Source organism: Sus scrofa, chromosome 13 (genome assembly GCF_054392235.1).
Source record: "Sus scrofa isolate SSC_HxYL_T2T_F1_AM1 chromosome 13, Sscrofa_HxYL_maternal_Yorkshire_Landrace_v2.0, whole genome shotgun sequence".
Taxonomy (NCBI): domain Eukaryota; kingdom Metazoa; phylum Chordata; class Mammalia; order Artiodactyla; family Suidae; genus Sus; species Sus scrofa.
The window spans coordinates 104,729,964-104,745,133 of NC_139395.1; the positions used below are offsets into that span (position 1 = coordinate 104,729,964).

The 15,170-nt window shown below is 42.1% G+C and overlaps 1 protein-coding gene and 1 long non-coding RNA gene across 4 annotated transcripts in view; one reads left to right on the forward strand and one right to left on the reverse strand.

The window, feature by feature from the left end:
• Positions 1 to 15,170, forward strand: part of LOC102162381 (uncharacterized) — a 36,579-nt gene that overhangs the window by 5,149 nt on the left and 16,260 nt on the right. For 2 of the 3 annotated variants that reach the window (XR_001299763.3, XR_014824196.1), the window contains exon 3: positions 13,708 to 13,966. The exons of the other annotated variant lie outside the window; for it this stretch is intronic. This is a non-coding gene — a long non-coding RNA (uncharacterized LOC102162381). The remainder of the gene's footprint in view (positions 1 to 13,707; positions 13,967 to 15,170) is intronic. 3 annotated transcript variants of the gene reach the window in all.
• ANKUB1 (ankyrin repeat and ubiquitin domain containing 1) overlaps positions 3,093 to 15,170 on the reverse strand; it is a 35,936-nt gene continuing 23,858 nt past the window's right edge. The window contains exons 5-6 of the mRNA XM_005654029.4: positions 13,004 to 13,939; positions 3,093 to 3,239 (exon numbers count right to left, since the gene is read on the reverse strand). Coding sequence (XP_005654086.3) covers positions 3,110 to 3,239; positions 13,004 to 13,939 — 1,066 coding nt within the window. The 3' untranslated portion in view covers positions 3,093 to 3,109. The remainder of the gene's footprint in view (positions 3,240 to 13,003; positions 13,940 to 15,170) is intronic.

The following is a 15,170-nucleotide window of genomic DNA, read 5'->3' on the forward strand; positions in this document are numbered from 1 at the left end:
ACAGCTCACGGTAACACCGGATCCTCAACCCACTGAGCAAGGCCAGGGATCAAACCCGCAACGTAATGGTTCCTAGTTGGATTCTGTTAACCACTGAGCCATGACGGGGACTCCCTAAAGTTTTAGATTTTAAAACTTTTAAAAGAGTTTTAGATTTTAGGTGCCTCTGACTATTGTAACAGAATCTATCTTTAAAAGCTTCATAGCAAATAGCATCAAAAATATAAAATATTTAAGAAAACATTTAACAAGTGATTTGTAAAGCCTCTACACTAAAAACTCAAAAACATTAATGAGAGATCTCAAGGAAGACATATACCATGGATAAAGAAATATATTGTGTGGAGTTCCCGTCATGGCTCAGTGGTTAATGAATCCGACTAGGAACCATGAAGTTTCAGGTTTGACCCCTGGCCTTGCTCAGTGGGTTAAGGATCTGGCATTGCTGTGAGCTGTGGTATAGCTTGCAGATGTGGCTCAGATCCCACACTGCTGTGGCTGTGGCGTAGGCTGGCGGCTACAGCTCTGATTAGACCCTTAGCCTGGGAACATCCATATGCCATGGGAGCGGCCCTAGAAAAGGCAAAAAGACAAAAAAAAAAAAAAAAAGAAAAGAAATATATTGTGGGTTGTAAGATTCATTATTATTAAGATATTAGTGTGACCAATCAAAATCCCAACAGGCTTTTTCATAGGGAATGGAAAGTTTATATATTTATTTCTTTATTTGCTTTTTAGGGCCATACCTGCAGCATATGGAAATTCCCAGGCTACGGGTCAAACTGGAGCTACAGCTGCCAACCTACACCACAGCCACAGCAACGAAGGATCTGAGCTATGTCTGTGACCTACACCACAGCTCGCAGCAACACCGGATCCTTAACCCACTGAGCAATACCAGGGATCAAACTCACATCCGCATGGATCCTAGTCAGGTTCGTTAACTACTGAGCTACCACAGAACTCCCAAAAATGACAAGTTTATTTGAAAAATCTGTTTGGAAATTCAAAGGATTGAGAATAGCCAAAATACATTAGGAAAAGAACAGAGTTGGAGTGTTCATACTACCTGATTTCATGACCCACATTAAAGCTACAGTAATTAAGACAGTGAGTTATTAGCATAAGGAAAAGTAAATACATCAATGGAACAGAATATAAAGTCTGGAAATAGATCCTTACACATATTAAAAATTGGATTTCTTTTTTTTTTTTTCAGGGCCGCATGTACGCCATATGGAGGTTCCCAGGCTAGGGGTTGAATCAGAGCTACAGCTGCTGGCCTATGGCACAGTCACAGCAACACCAGATCCGAGCCACATCTGCAAACTATACCACAGCTCATGGCAACACTGGATCCTTAACTCACTGAGCGAGGCCAGGGATTGAACCCTCAACCTTATGGTTCCTAATCGGATTCATTTCAGCTGTGCCATGATGGGCACTCCTATAAACTGATTTTTGACAAATGTGCTGAGGTATTCAATGGGGGAAAGGAAAGTTGTCTTTTCAACAACTTGTACCAAAACAATTTGATAAACTTATAGAAGAGAATTCTGACCTTCATCTCACATGACACACAAAAGTATTTAAGGATGGATTATAGACCTAATGAGAGCTAAAACTGTGAAGCTTCTAGAAGAAAACATATGAGGATATCTTCATGACTCTGAGGTGGGTAGAGGTTTCTTAGAGAAAAGGCAGAAAGCATGAAGCGTAAAAGAAAAAAATGATAAATTGTAACTTCATCAAAGTTAAAAACTTTCATTCATCAAAAGACACCATTAATAAAATGAAGAGAGCCACGGGAGTTCTCTTGTGGTGCAGCAGGTTAAGGTTTTGACATTGCTACAGCAGTATCAGAGATCGCAGCTGTAGCACAGGTTTGATCCCTGGTCCAGGAACTTCCACATGCCACAAGTGCGACCAAAAAAATAAATAAGGCAAAAGATTCCAATATTGGGAATGAAAAAAGGGATATTACTTCATGGGGAAAAAAAAAGAATGTGCTGCAATACACACAGCAATGTAAATGAATCTCAAAAGATTAAATTGAGCAAAAATAACCCAGACACAAAAGTGAATATCCGTATGATTCCTTTAGTTGGGAAATGTTATGCGTGGAGGTAGAAATCAGAATAGTGTTTGTCTATAGGGATTGGGATAGACTCAGGAGCTTGAACAAACTTTATGGGGTCATGGAAGTGTTTACATCTTGATTGGGGTATTAGTTACACGGATGTTTATATTTGTTAAGCTTTTGAATCTTAACATTTAAGATCTTTGCAATTCACTGTATGTAAACTCTACTTCAATTTTAAAAAATTAATAGAAAGGAATGTTTGAGCAGAAATTCAAAAGATGTCTGAGACCAGTACTAGACTTAGAGGATATTTGTAACTTTCCTAGAGATTTTCCCTATATAAATGTTTTAAATTAATTTTTTAATATGCAACTACATTCATGGGGCTTAAAGAACAAAAAAACATCAGAATAAAATCTCAGGAAAGAAAAAAAAGAGAAAGAAACAGTAAACATTCTCTCTCACATCCTTGTTTCCCAGTTTCCCTGCCTAGGAGTCAACTAATATTCTCAGTTTCTTATGAATTCTTCCTCAGACTCTTTATGCAAAAATAAATGCCCTAAATTTTCACTTAGGGTGATGGAGGCTTAGAAAACATGATGTTGAACATTAATATGCTGTTGATAGTCACGTAGCATGAAAACAGTCATTAGAAATTCTGGGAGTTCCCATTGTGGCGCAGTGGTTAACGACGACTAGGAACTGTGAGGTTGCGGGTTCGATCCCTGGCCTTGCTCAGTGGGTTAAGGATCTGGCATTGCCGTGAGCTGTGGTGTGGGTTGCAGACGTGGCTCGGATCCCTTGTTGCTATGGCTCTGATGTAGGCTGGTGGCTACAGCTCCGACTGGACCCTTAGCCTGGGAATCTCCATGTGCTGCGGGTGTGGCCCTAGAAAAGGCAAAAAGACGAAAAAAAAAAAAAAAGAAAAAGAAATTCTGATACTAGAGCTGTTGTTAGAAATGTTGGCATTAGACTAGATGTTCTGTTTGACCGGGTCTTCATCCAAACTGGGGTTGTCATGACTTTTCAAAGCACAATTTCTGGAGGATTTTCACCTGCTGCCAGGCCTCCTTGGGTAGTCAGGTTAGAAATGCTCTTTTTGGCTAGGACTCTTGCTATTCCTAACTGCTGAAGCCATCGTTTCTCTTTAAAGGCACTGCAAGAAAATAAGACAATTTATGAGGAGGTCTATTCTTGTCCCCATTTATAGCTAAAATGATAGAAATGTTTAGGTTCATTTTGTAGCAGTGGCTCATTTATCTTGTCATATGAGGATTAAAATAGGAAAGAAGAATCTTTCTAAAACCAGTTCCTGAAGCAGTGGGAATGAGATTTTCTCAAGGCAATATTAGAAATTTAGCACCCACAGCTAGAAGCAGAAAGCCACACTGAGTGGGCTGAAATTCTCTGGGTTGAAACTTTCTATCTGTTCTTCCAGGGCATTCCTTTGTATCATGAACTCGACCTCATCTCCCTCTCCTCCTTCTTCCCTACTACATACACACATTTTTTTTCATTGATAAGATGTTAAGTATTTTGATAGCCTTTAACTGAAATGCAATGAAGCAACATGTTGTGATAGTTATTCTCTGGCTGTATAAAACATATATTTGAATATGATTGTTCCTACTTTGTAGGATGTAAATGTGATTGACTATAGAGGGGTTTTACCTTTCCTTGAATGTTGGGGTCCTCTGAGATTTTATCCTTTGTCCTCCTCTCTCTCCTAGGAAGCCTTATTCACTAATTACTTCAACTCCCATATTCATGACTCTCAAATTCCAACCTTTCTTAAAAGATGCATATCTCCAATTACCAAGTAAAATCATTTAAAAATTGGACATCCCACAGATACTTCCAACTTATGTATCTTTTATTTTCTTCCTAAACTTGTCCCCTTTAGTATCCTCATTCAAACACAGTGACTTTGCAGTCTTCACCATCTCCAAAGCCAGAAACAAATTGTTAGTAGAAATTCCCCCTTCTCTGTCCACCTCTATACCCAATTAGTGACCACATTTTGTAGATTATTCCTCAGAATATCTGGCATATTTGATCTTTCCCTTCTTCCCTAGCTATTACTGTTCTTGCTGTTGTTTCTCTTATTGCAAAGTCTCCTAACTCTGTTGTAGTCCTTTCACACCCTCAATATTACTTCTTTCCTAGGGCTCTTCCACACATTTCTACCAGGTTTGTCTTCAGAAATAATAAAAAACATGGGGTTCCTGACATGGCTCAGTGGTTAACAAATCTGACTAGGAACCATGAGGTTGCAGGTTTGATCCCTGGCCTCGCTTAGTGGGTCAAGCATCCAGCGTTGCCGTGAGCTGTGGTGTAGGTCGCAGACCGGGCTCAGATCCCAAGTTGCTGTGGCTGTGGTGTCGGCTGGCGGCTGCAGCTCCAATTAGACCCCTAGCCTGGGAACCTCCATATGCCATAGGTGCAGCCCTAGAAAAGGCAGAAAGACAAAAATAATAATAATAATAGTCAAAAACAGGAGTTCCCGTTGTGGTGCAGCAGTAACAAACCCGACTAAGATCCATGAGGACTTGGATTTGATCCCTGGGTGGGATTCAGTGGGTTAAGGATCTCGTGTTGCTGTGGCTGTGGCGCTGTGGCATAGGCCAGCAGCTGCAGCTCTAATTCAACCCCTAGCCTGGGAACATATGCCACAGGTACAGCCCTAAAAGCAAAAACAAAACAAAACAAAAACAGATTATGTGACTAGTTTGATAGAAAAGAACTTCTGCAAGCTTCCTGCCTACCTCTTCTCCCATGGGAAGGAATAAGAAACAAACTCTCAGAGGTCCCTGGTGGCTCAGTTGGTTAAGGGTCCAGCATTGTCATTGTCGTGGCTCAGGTCAGTGCTGTGATGTGAGTTCAGTCCCTGGCTGCAGAGGCACAGCCAAAAAATAAGCAAACTTTCCAGTTGGGCCCACAAGGTGCCTCTCAGTGTAGGTGTAATCTATTTTGCCAGTCTTATCCCCAGCCACTTCCTCCCTGTCCCTTAAAATGCCTTTGCAAATCCACTTACCTTCCTAAAAACTAAACTTCTTTCTTACCCTTTGATAAAAACCATGCCTTAGACCATGGAGCCACCTTTATCCGGCTCCTTTTTCTTACCTCCAACCCTTTTGCCTGGAAAATTATGTACGTTTAAAGGGCTTTAACTCAATCTGTTAGGAGCAACCTTGCATAAAAGTGCCTGTTTCAAATATCTGAACTAGATCCAAGCCTGCCTGATTCATCTTTAATGTTATGATTAACTCTTTGCTTTGCCTCAATGACTGTGTCTGCTTTGGCCCTCTATATGGGATTAACTCATCAGTGTTGTCCATAAATTCACAGTCTTAAGGAAATCACTGAAGCACCTTTAGCCTTCCTCTGTATACCACCCATTTGATTTAAAGTCCTCTCTCTCCCTTTCTGATGCATATCTAACTCCTCCCTAAGCTCAGTACTCCTGATTTCCTCCCTGGCATTTGAGCTCTGATTTTTCTACATTTATTCAGAAACTGTTTATTGAGTACTTACTATATGCTGTTAAAAAAATTCAACTGAGTAAATTTGAAGATATTATTCACTTTATTCAATGATTCATGAATCAGGCAGCATCCCATCTAGCAAACAGAAAGGAGCTCTGAGGAGCTGAATGATATGGGAGACTTTTATAGGTAGAAGAGGGTAGGGACAAGGAAAGAGCCATCGCTTAACTTTTCTTTGGTGGATGGCAGGGTCTGTCAGGGGAATTACCTTTCTATTGCTGCCCAGGAAATTCCAGATTGACTAGTTTAAGACTGCATTCCTGGGAGAGGTTGATGCAGCAGTCCGTTAGATACTAGGTTTTGTTTTGGTGACATGGGCTTAGCAAAAGTGACTCCATTTTGGGCCAGTTGTCTCTTTTTTATCAAATCCCAACCACTGTTCTATGTGCTGAAGGAAGAAAAAGTGAACACAACACACAAGGTCCCTGGCTTCATGGAACTTAGATTCTAATTTTGGAGGCAAATACCCAAATTGAGGGCTAATATATCAGGCCGTGATAGTTCTATGAATGAAAACAAAACAGGGCCGGTGGGAGGGGGTACAAGCTGGCACCTCCCTGATCAGTTTCTTCTCTAACCTTCCCTGCCTCTTTGCTAGGCCCAGACTCCCCCTGAATGTGTGAAAGTGGCCCAACTTAGGCACTTTGTCCTTGAGTCATCATTCTCTGGGTTCCAGGCACTTAACGAGGAAAACCAAATATAGTTACATCAGTCAGGCCGGCAAGGACAATGAGCACACTCATCAGCCGGACTGCCTTGCTACAGCATTATTTTGCCCCCCATCAGTTGGGCTCTCTGAATACTGGGCCCTCCTGCAAATAGTCTGTAAGCTCCTGGGAAGACCTGAGAATTCCTGTGGCTGCCCATGTCTCTCTAAAGGTGGGAGCACTATGGGCTGTGCTGTTTCAGCAGTGGCTGGGAGTTTCCATGAGCCCAGAACCTCACCCCTGCTTTGATTATCTCCAAGACAAGAGGCATCCTTGTGCCCACCCTGTCCCTTATTCCCTTATTCCTTATTGTGTGTGGTCTACCACCACATCCAATCAGTTTCTTTCTTTCTTTTTTTTTTTTTTTTTTTTTTGTCTTTTTGCTATTTCTTGGGCCGCTCCCACGACATATGGAGGTTCCCAGGCTAGGGGTCCAATCGGAGCTGTAGCCACCGGCCTACACCAGAGCCACAGCAACGCAGGATCCGAGCCGCGTCTGCGATCTACACCACAGCTCACGGCAACACCGGATCGTTAACCCACTGAGCAAGGGCAGGGACCGAACCTGCAACCTCATGGTTCCTAGTCGGATTCGTTAACCACTGCGCCACGACAGGAACTCCCAGTTTCTTTCTTACATTTGTCTCCAACCCATCCTTTTCTCCATGACTCAAGTTACTCTTACAGTGCAGTCTACTGCTGTTTCTGCCCTGGATTCCTGCAGTTGCCTCCTATCTGCACTTCCAGAATCCATTCTGATTTTCCTACACTGAAGCCAGAGTGGTCTTTAAAAAGTCCAAAGCTGAGCAGGTCAAAGTGTGAAATGCTCTCTGGTTGTTTTTCTTCTTCTGCTCCCCCACCCCTCCCACTCCTCTTCCCCCTCCTCCCCCTCTCTTCCCTCCTTCCCCTCCTTCTTCTTCTTCTCCACACCCACTGAATATGGAAGTTCCTGGCCCAGGGATCGAATCCAAGCCACAGCTGTGACCTTTGCCACAGCTGCAGCAGTGCCGGATCTTTAACCCACTGTGCTGGGCCGGGGACTGAACCTGGGCCCCAGCAGCAAACTGAGCCACTGCAGAGACAATGCTAGATTCTTAACCCACTGCGCCATAGCAGGAACTCCTCTCCTTGTTTTAAAACAGTTTGCTTTGCAAGTGCAGGACTGTATCTGTATTTACTTATGACTGTATAGAGTGACCAACTCTACTGGTTTACCCCGGCCTGAGGGATTTCTCAAGAAATAGGACTTTCAGTGCCAAAACTAGGAAATCACCCTACCATTATATCTTTAGCTCAAAAATATTTGTTAAATGAATAACCATGATAACCCCTAATTAGGCTATTAGCCCAATCACCTAGCTGAATCTCAGTGTTAATTTTCAACATAGAATCCCAGCTCAGGGTGGAAAGGATAATACATAACTATATCTACCCCTCCCTGGCTTCTATGCATTTATTAAACACCTATTTATTGAGCCCTTACTATATGCCAGGCACCGTACTAGAGATACAAAAGTGAACAAAGAAAAAAAGGTTCTTGTCTTGTATGGGTCATGGGATTCGATATCCCTCAATTGGAGGGTAAGGCCTGGACATGCCCTGTTTGACAAGCTTGCCTGGAAGGCTGAACCCTCAGGTTTCAGTCAACCCTCTGACCTGTGCATGAGGCTAAATGTCCAGCTCATGTCCCCCTTTGCTACTCCTATGGGCTCACTCATCAAAATAGAAATGAGGAGAGGATTTGATGCAACTAGTCTCCTGAACCCAGTGCTCAGGAATGCACAAGAATGGTGCTTGGCTCAACGTCTGTACTTTTCTAGGGCTCACATGCTCCCCTGTGCAAAATGGCAGGCTTGCCAGTAAAAAGAGATCAACAGAGCCTTAGCCTCTGCTTCCATTGTGCCCTAGCACATACTGAAAGGGGAGGTTGGGGAAGGGAGGGACGGGGAGAGGGTAGTTTATATTCCTGAGAGTATGAAAAAGGATATACCTGGGGAGTTCCCACTGTGGCTCAGTGGTTAACAAACCCGACTAGGATCCATGAGGATGCAGGTTTGATCCCTGGCCTCGCTCAGTGGGTTAAGGATCTGGTGTTGCCGTGAGCTGTGGTGTACGTTGGAGACATGGCTCGAATCTGGTGTTGCCGTGGCTGTGGCTGCGGCTGTAGCCAGCAGCCATAGCTCCAGTTGGACCCCTAGCCTGGGAACCTCCATACGCTTCGGACTCAGCCCTAGAAAGCAAAAAAAAAAAAAAAAAAAAAAAAAAAGATATACCTGTTCCTCGCCCATTACAAGGGATACATGGGAAGAGTACAGTGCCGGCCTTGTTCTACAAGGGCCAGCAACTGAACTGCACTAAACCTGTTCTTAGTTGGGGCAGGGATTCTATCAGCAGTCTCTTCCCAGAGTAGGGTGACTCATAACAGCGTATGTTATGTTATGACCCTAAGAGACTTTGTCAGGTGCTCTCCTTCACTCCCTCACTACCACTCCCTCTGAGCCTTGGCCCCTCCTGGCTGCGGGGTTGCAATTCACTCGAAAGTAGCCTCTCGAACTGTGTAAATGGGCATAACTTACTACAATCTTTCAGGAACTAAGTAACCTTTCAGTTAACTAAGTTAACTTATAGGAAGTTAACTTAGCAGTATATATATATCCTTTGAACAAATACTTTCACTTCAGTTACAGTATCCTATAGAAATTCTTTCATGAATGAATAAGTATTATATATAAAAAAGAATATATATATATATTCAGAAACAACAAATACAGTAAAATACCTTTTAGGATAAAAAAAAAGGCATGCACATATGCATACCTCACATACATATATCAAGATATATAGAACAGTTCTAGGATGCTACAACTACACAGTAATAATGATGCCTTCTGGGGAGATGGCTGGGATTCATGAGAGGGGAAATGAGTGGTGCTGGAGGATGGATGGAGACTTTCGTATTTACTTTATATATTTCCATGTTGTTTTGATGCTTCCCAGAAAGTATATATGACTGTATTTTGTAATTAATTTTTTCGATCTCTGAGGTAGTGCTGAAGTTCTTATTTTTGAACTCAATAAATTTTGTTATATTTGTAGTTGTACAACCATAAAATTCTTTTTTTAAGAGAAAATATTCCATTGCACGAACACTGCCTTCAGGCTAGACTTCTGTTCTATCTCCTCGTTTGCTTTCTTCCCCGCTCAGATCCTGGGAAAGATGCAGGGAAAAGGGAAGAGAACAGATGGGAAGGCAGTAGAGAGTACAAGTAGAGGAAAGAGAATATTGGGAGAAGAGAAACAATACGGTTGGAAAGATTTCCGAGGAGTAACTCTGCCAGAGGAAGGGCACTGTCAGACCAGCCACTGCTCCTCCTATCAGCCTCCCTTCTGCACTAACCCATTCTTCCTTCTTTTCTGTCTGTCTCTCTGTCTGTCTGTCTTTTTTAGGGCTGCACCAACAGCATATGGAAGTTCCCAGAATAGGGGTTGAATTGGACCTGTAGCTGCCGGCCTACACCACAGCTCATGGCAACATCAGATCCCCAACCCACTGAGTGAGGCCAGGGATGGAACCCACATGCTCATGGATACTAGTTGGGTTTGTTACCACTGAGTCATGATGGGAGCACCCAGCCTCTTTCTTGAATGAAATATTTTCCTCAGAGTTCCCTTCTCAACCTTGAAATTACTTCCCCTTGATAACTCCAATCCTGATGAAGTATACCTACAAAAACAGCATGCTAGTATAATTTCTTTGGAAAACTGGTTGGAAGTGTTTACTAAAGCTAACCCTATGACCTAGCAATTCCATTCCTGTATGGTGTTAAATGAAATGAATGCAAATGTCCACCAATCCTCATATACAAAAATAATCATATAGTCCTTTCAAAATAGCCCCAAATTAGAAACAACTCAAATGCCCATAAACAGGAGATAAGATAAATAAATTAAGATAAACTACATAGAAATGGAATACTACACAGAAATAAGAAGAGTCCAGTACACAGAAAAACAAATGAATCTCGTAGGCAATGTGTTGAGCAAAAAAGCCAGACATGAGGAGTTCCTGTTGTGGCTCAGTGGGTTAAGAAACTAACTAGTATCCATGAGGTCACAGGTTCAATCCCTGGCCTCACTCAGTGAGTTAAGGATCTGGCATTGCCTTGAACTGTCATGTAGGTTGCAGATTCGGCTTGGATCTGCCATGGCTGTGGCTGTGGTGTAGGCTGGCAACTGCAGCTCCAATTCAACCCCTAGCTTGGAAACTTCTGTATGCTGCAAGTGCAGCCCTAAAAAGAGAAAAAAAGCCAGAAATGAAAGCTAACAAAATATATGATGCTCTTTATATATGAAAGTCAGAAACAAGCAAAACTAATCTCATCGATAGAGATTAGAATAATGGTTATTTTGGAGAGGGGTCATTGATTGGCAAGGGGCATGAGGGAACTTTTTGGGGGTGCTGGAAATATTTTGCATCTGATCTGAGTGGTGGTTACATGGATATATGCAAATATAAAAATTCAAGAGGCCATATGTGTGAGGTTAGTGCTCCTTATATATTTAACTACATATTTCACAACTCATTTCCTCCCCAAGAAAGCACTATACACAATAAACATTGGCAGCCTTTCTCTCAAAACCACATACATGTCCACAGATACTTTTGCACATTTCCATTCTGCCTAGCACTGCACTGGGCCATGATAAGCACTTTTTGGATGTTTAAAAGTAAACTCATTTTTAATGTGTATCTGTGATAAAAACTAATCAGTATTTCCCTATGTTTACAGCCTGATTTTAAGATAGGTTACAACTTTATCAACTTATAATTTTCTGGTCTTTTTCTGTAACTTTAGATTATACCCTTTTATATATTCTAGTCAGAGATAAGTCACAAATTACAAAGATTGAAGCTACTGAGTATTGTCTTCATCTGTTCTCAACCAGATGAATTTTGCCAGTTTTATAGCTCAAATTATTCTCACCACTAGGTGGCAACAACTTAGGTGAAATAAAGTAGAGCTGAAATAAAGACTAATATAGAAAGGCAACTAAAACAATCTAGCCTTATTTTTCTTTCATTCTCATTATTTTGAAGAATGGAAAAATCCCATTCATAAATCTGTATTTCCACTGTAATATTAGAACCCAATAATACTGCATAAGAAGTGGATGGAACCTGAGATCTAATCAGAGTTATGTTTTCAGTAAAATTTGTTGATTAATATATACAATTTTACTGTATGAGTGTACCCAAAAAAGCGTGTCCACTTCTGACACGCTTGTGTGTGTTTTCTGTTTTTGTTTTTTTGCTTTTTAGGGCCAAATCTGTGGCATATGGAAGTTCCCAGGCTAGGGGTTGAGCCGGAGCTACAGCTGCCGGCCTACATAACTCAGAATCTGAGCTATGTCTGTGTCCTACGCCACAGCTCATGGCAATGCCAGATCCCATACCCACTGAGCAAGGCCAGGGATCAAACCCACATCCTCATGGATACTAGTTGGATTCCTTTCCCCTGTGCCACAATGGGAACTCCGTGTGTCTTTAAATATGATAATGAGTTACGTTTTTTGTGGGGGGGCATGCTTTCAGCTTGTGGAAATTTCTGGGCAAAGGATCTAACCCACGCCACAGCAGCCACTGCAGTGACAATGCCAGATCCTTAACCTGCCCCCCCACAAGAAAACTCCTGGATTACTTTTTAAACTTACCTTACATATTATTATCAGTTCTATCTCCCTATCCAATATAGTTCTCCCCCAACCTGTGTATCTTGTCTGAAGCAGTCAACTAAAGTCTTTATGATTCAGTTTGTCATTAAATTATTCTTTTCTTTCCTTCCATTTTTGTTACCATCCAGGCTTCCATGACACTTTTGATGTCTCCTAGATCTCATTCGTCCCCCTTCTCCCTTTAATTACTGTTAACGGTTTCCTCTAGGAGTCCCTGCTATGGTGCAATGGGGGTTGGTGGCATCTCTGGAGCGCAGGGATGCAGGTTTGATCCCTGGCCTGGTTCGGTGGGTTAAGGATCCGGTGTTGTCACAGTGGCAGGGTATGCTGCATCTGTGGCTCAGGTCTGATTCCTGTCCAGGGAACTTCCATATGCCTCAGGGTAGCCAAAAAAGAAAAAAACAAAGTCAAATTATTTTAGTTAAAAAAAAAAAGTGAAGGGAGTTCCCATCGTGGCTCAGTGGTTAACAAATCTGACTAGGAACCATGAGGTTGCGGGTTCAATTCCTGGCCTTGCTCAGTGGGTTAAGGATCCGTCATTGCCGTGAGCTGTGGTGTAGGTTGCAGATGTGGCTCGGATCCCGCATTGCTGTGCCTCTGGCGTAGGCCAGCGGCTACAGCTCCGATTTGACCTCTAGCCTGGGAATCTCCATATGCCACAGTAGAAATGGCAAAAAGATAAAAAAAAAAAAAAGTGAGGGATCTTGTTAATTGATGATTATTTGAGGAGTAGAACACTACATGGATTGGCCAATAGAATCCTTTCATTTGTCCTAGATATGAGGCTAGTATATGGTCCTTGAATCAGCTGGATACTGATGCATTAGAATTACCTGTATTACACTACATGGTATGGTAGGGCTTCATGGACCATTCTTCCTCTAAACCTGCCCTATTAAAGCTTTGCTCTTATTTGTTTAAAGAGAAAACCTTACCTGGCCACAGCTAAGCAGTAGATGGCATTCTCCCTTGGAGTCCTCCCACTGTGCTCTGAGAAAGATGCGAAGGAAGATCTGAGTAAAAAGTCAGCACTGGGTGTTGCGTAGTAAAAAGATGGGTGTGAATAGCCCACTCTTGAAACCGGAGGGAGGGGGACTTGGGGGAGATATGAATTTTTTATGAGCTTTTCTTTTTTCCTAGCTATGGCAGTAAATTTTTTTCGGTTTTGTTGTTGTTTTTGTAATTCAGAAAACGTATTTGCATCAACCAGTGGAGGAAATTTGAATGTTTGTTCTCTTGTGCCCTGCTGTGAAATTGCCAAAGGATTGACAGGTTTCCTGTTTGTAGTTTGTTCCCTAAGAGGCGGTAGTTTGCCGATGGTACCTTGTAAGTCCTTGTTCCCAGCCTTATGCCAGCTCTTAGAGGTCATTTTTGGTTTGGTGAAACCATCCACCATCACAGTGTCTCCAACTTTTGCTCCCAAAACCCTTGCTCCGCAGTGCTGGCTTTTATTAAGGTTGTGACTCTGAGCTCTGAATATCCATTGTTTTATTTTAATATAAATCCTCATGGGGATTGAGATTTTCAGAAAAGAAACCGTGGACCACAGTTTACTCAGTAAATATAATATGCAGTCCTTATGCTTGTGTTTGAATGCAATGTTTAAGGGAGTTTGTCCTGCTGCATTTTTGCATTCCAGGCACAGCACGCTGCAGTTGACAAAGGCCTTCAGAATCAACAGTTGGCCGGTTTCTGCAGCCGCATGAATAGGGCATTTAGAGACATCTGCGTGAAGAGCTTCCTGGCACCATGCTCGATAGGGGTGCACACCGACTGCCTCGTTGGGCCGCACACCCTGCTTCAGGGCCCATTCAGTGAGCTCAACGTACCCATAAAAGGCGGCGATGTACAGAGCAACTCTTTTCTGATACCTGAATGAATGAAACAAGCAAGAAGAGGTGGGGCTGTTTAATGCTACCAAACAAATGTAGTTACACTAAATACCCATGAAACATTCTAGTTAAAATATTTATTTCCTCCTAACTCTTACCTAAAATATTTTCACCAAAGGCCTACAATAATATACACGTTAAACCTTCAGGCCGTGCTTATACGCATTATCCTACTACGCACATGTAAATAATTCAAACTGGTTTCTGTGGAGCAGTCTTCTTTCTTAGGGAAATCAAATGTTCAAGAAAACTATCAAGCTTTATATTAACTGGGAAAGCTTTGGAAGAAATTTGTCACATTGTCTCTCTCTTTTTTTTTTAGAGCCACATCCATGGCATATGGAGGTTCTCAGGCTAGGGGTCCAATCGGAACTGTAGCCGCTCGCCTATGCCAGAGCGACAGCAATGCAGGATCCAAGCCATGTCTGCAAACTACACCACAGCTCATGGCGACACCGGATCCTTAGCCCACTGCCAGGGATCCAACCCATGTCCTCATGTTTGCTAGTCAGGTTTGTTAACCTCTGAGCCACGACAGGAACGCCACATTATCTCTCTTTTTTTTTTTTCTGAATATCAATTTAATATTCATTAGTTTACACCACAGCAGTAAAGCTTATTTATAAATATAGTCAACACTTTCATTTTTCTACCTGTAACGGAGAAATTGTATTTTTATGCTTTTTATCATAAAATTAATTTTATAAGTTCAGAAAATACATTTTATTTCATTATCAATCCTGTTTTCCATTACTGCAGAACTATGCCTACAAATAGCATTATTTGAGGTGAGTTATATAAAAACAGTGAGCATAATGTAGAATGTTGGAAGAAACTCAGCACATTTTAGAAATAGGAAGGCTTTGTTTGTTTATTTGCTTTGTCTTTTCTAACAGTCCTTATTTTCTGGCTTCCCAAAGTTTCTACTGCTGTTCTAATCTAAAGCACTAGGCTGCCCCCCACTCATACCACCACCAGTGCCACAGTCTTTTAACTGGTCCCCCACCTCCTCTTATCCCTGTAAGGGATTTTGCTCCCTCATTATTTATGGTAGCAGTCTTTTTATTCCATAAATTGGAGGTTGCCTGTGTTCTTTTCTAAACTCTCCAGTAGCTTTCCACTGCAACTGAAAGTCTAACTCCTCACCTCCCCACTTCTCACCACTCCCCTTCTCTTCCACTGTCCTACAGCTCCACTGGCCTTGCTGCCA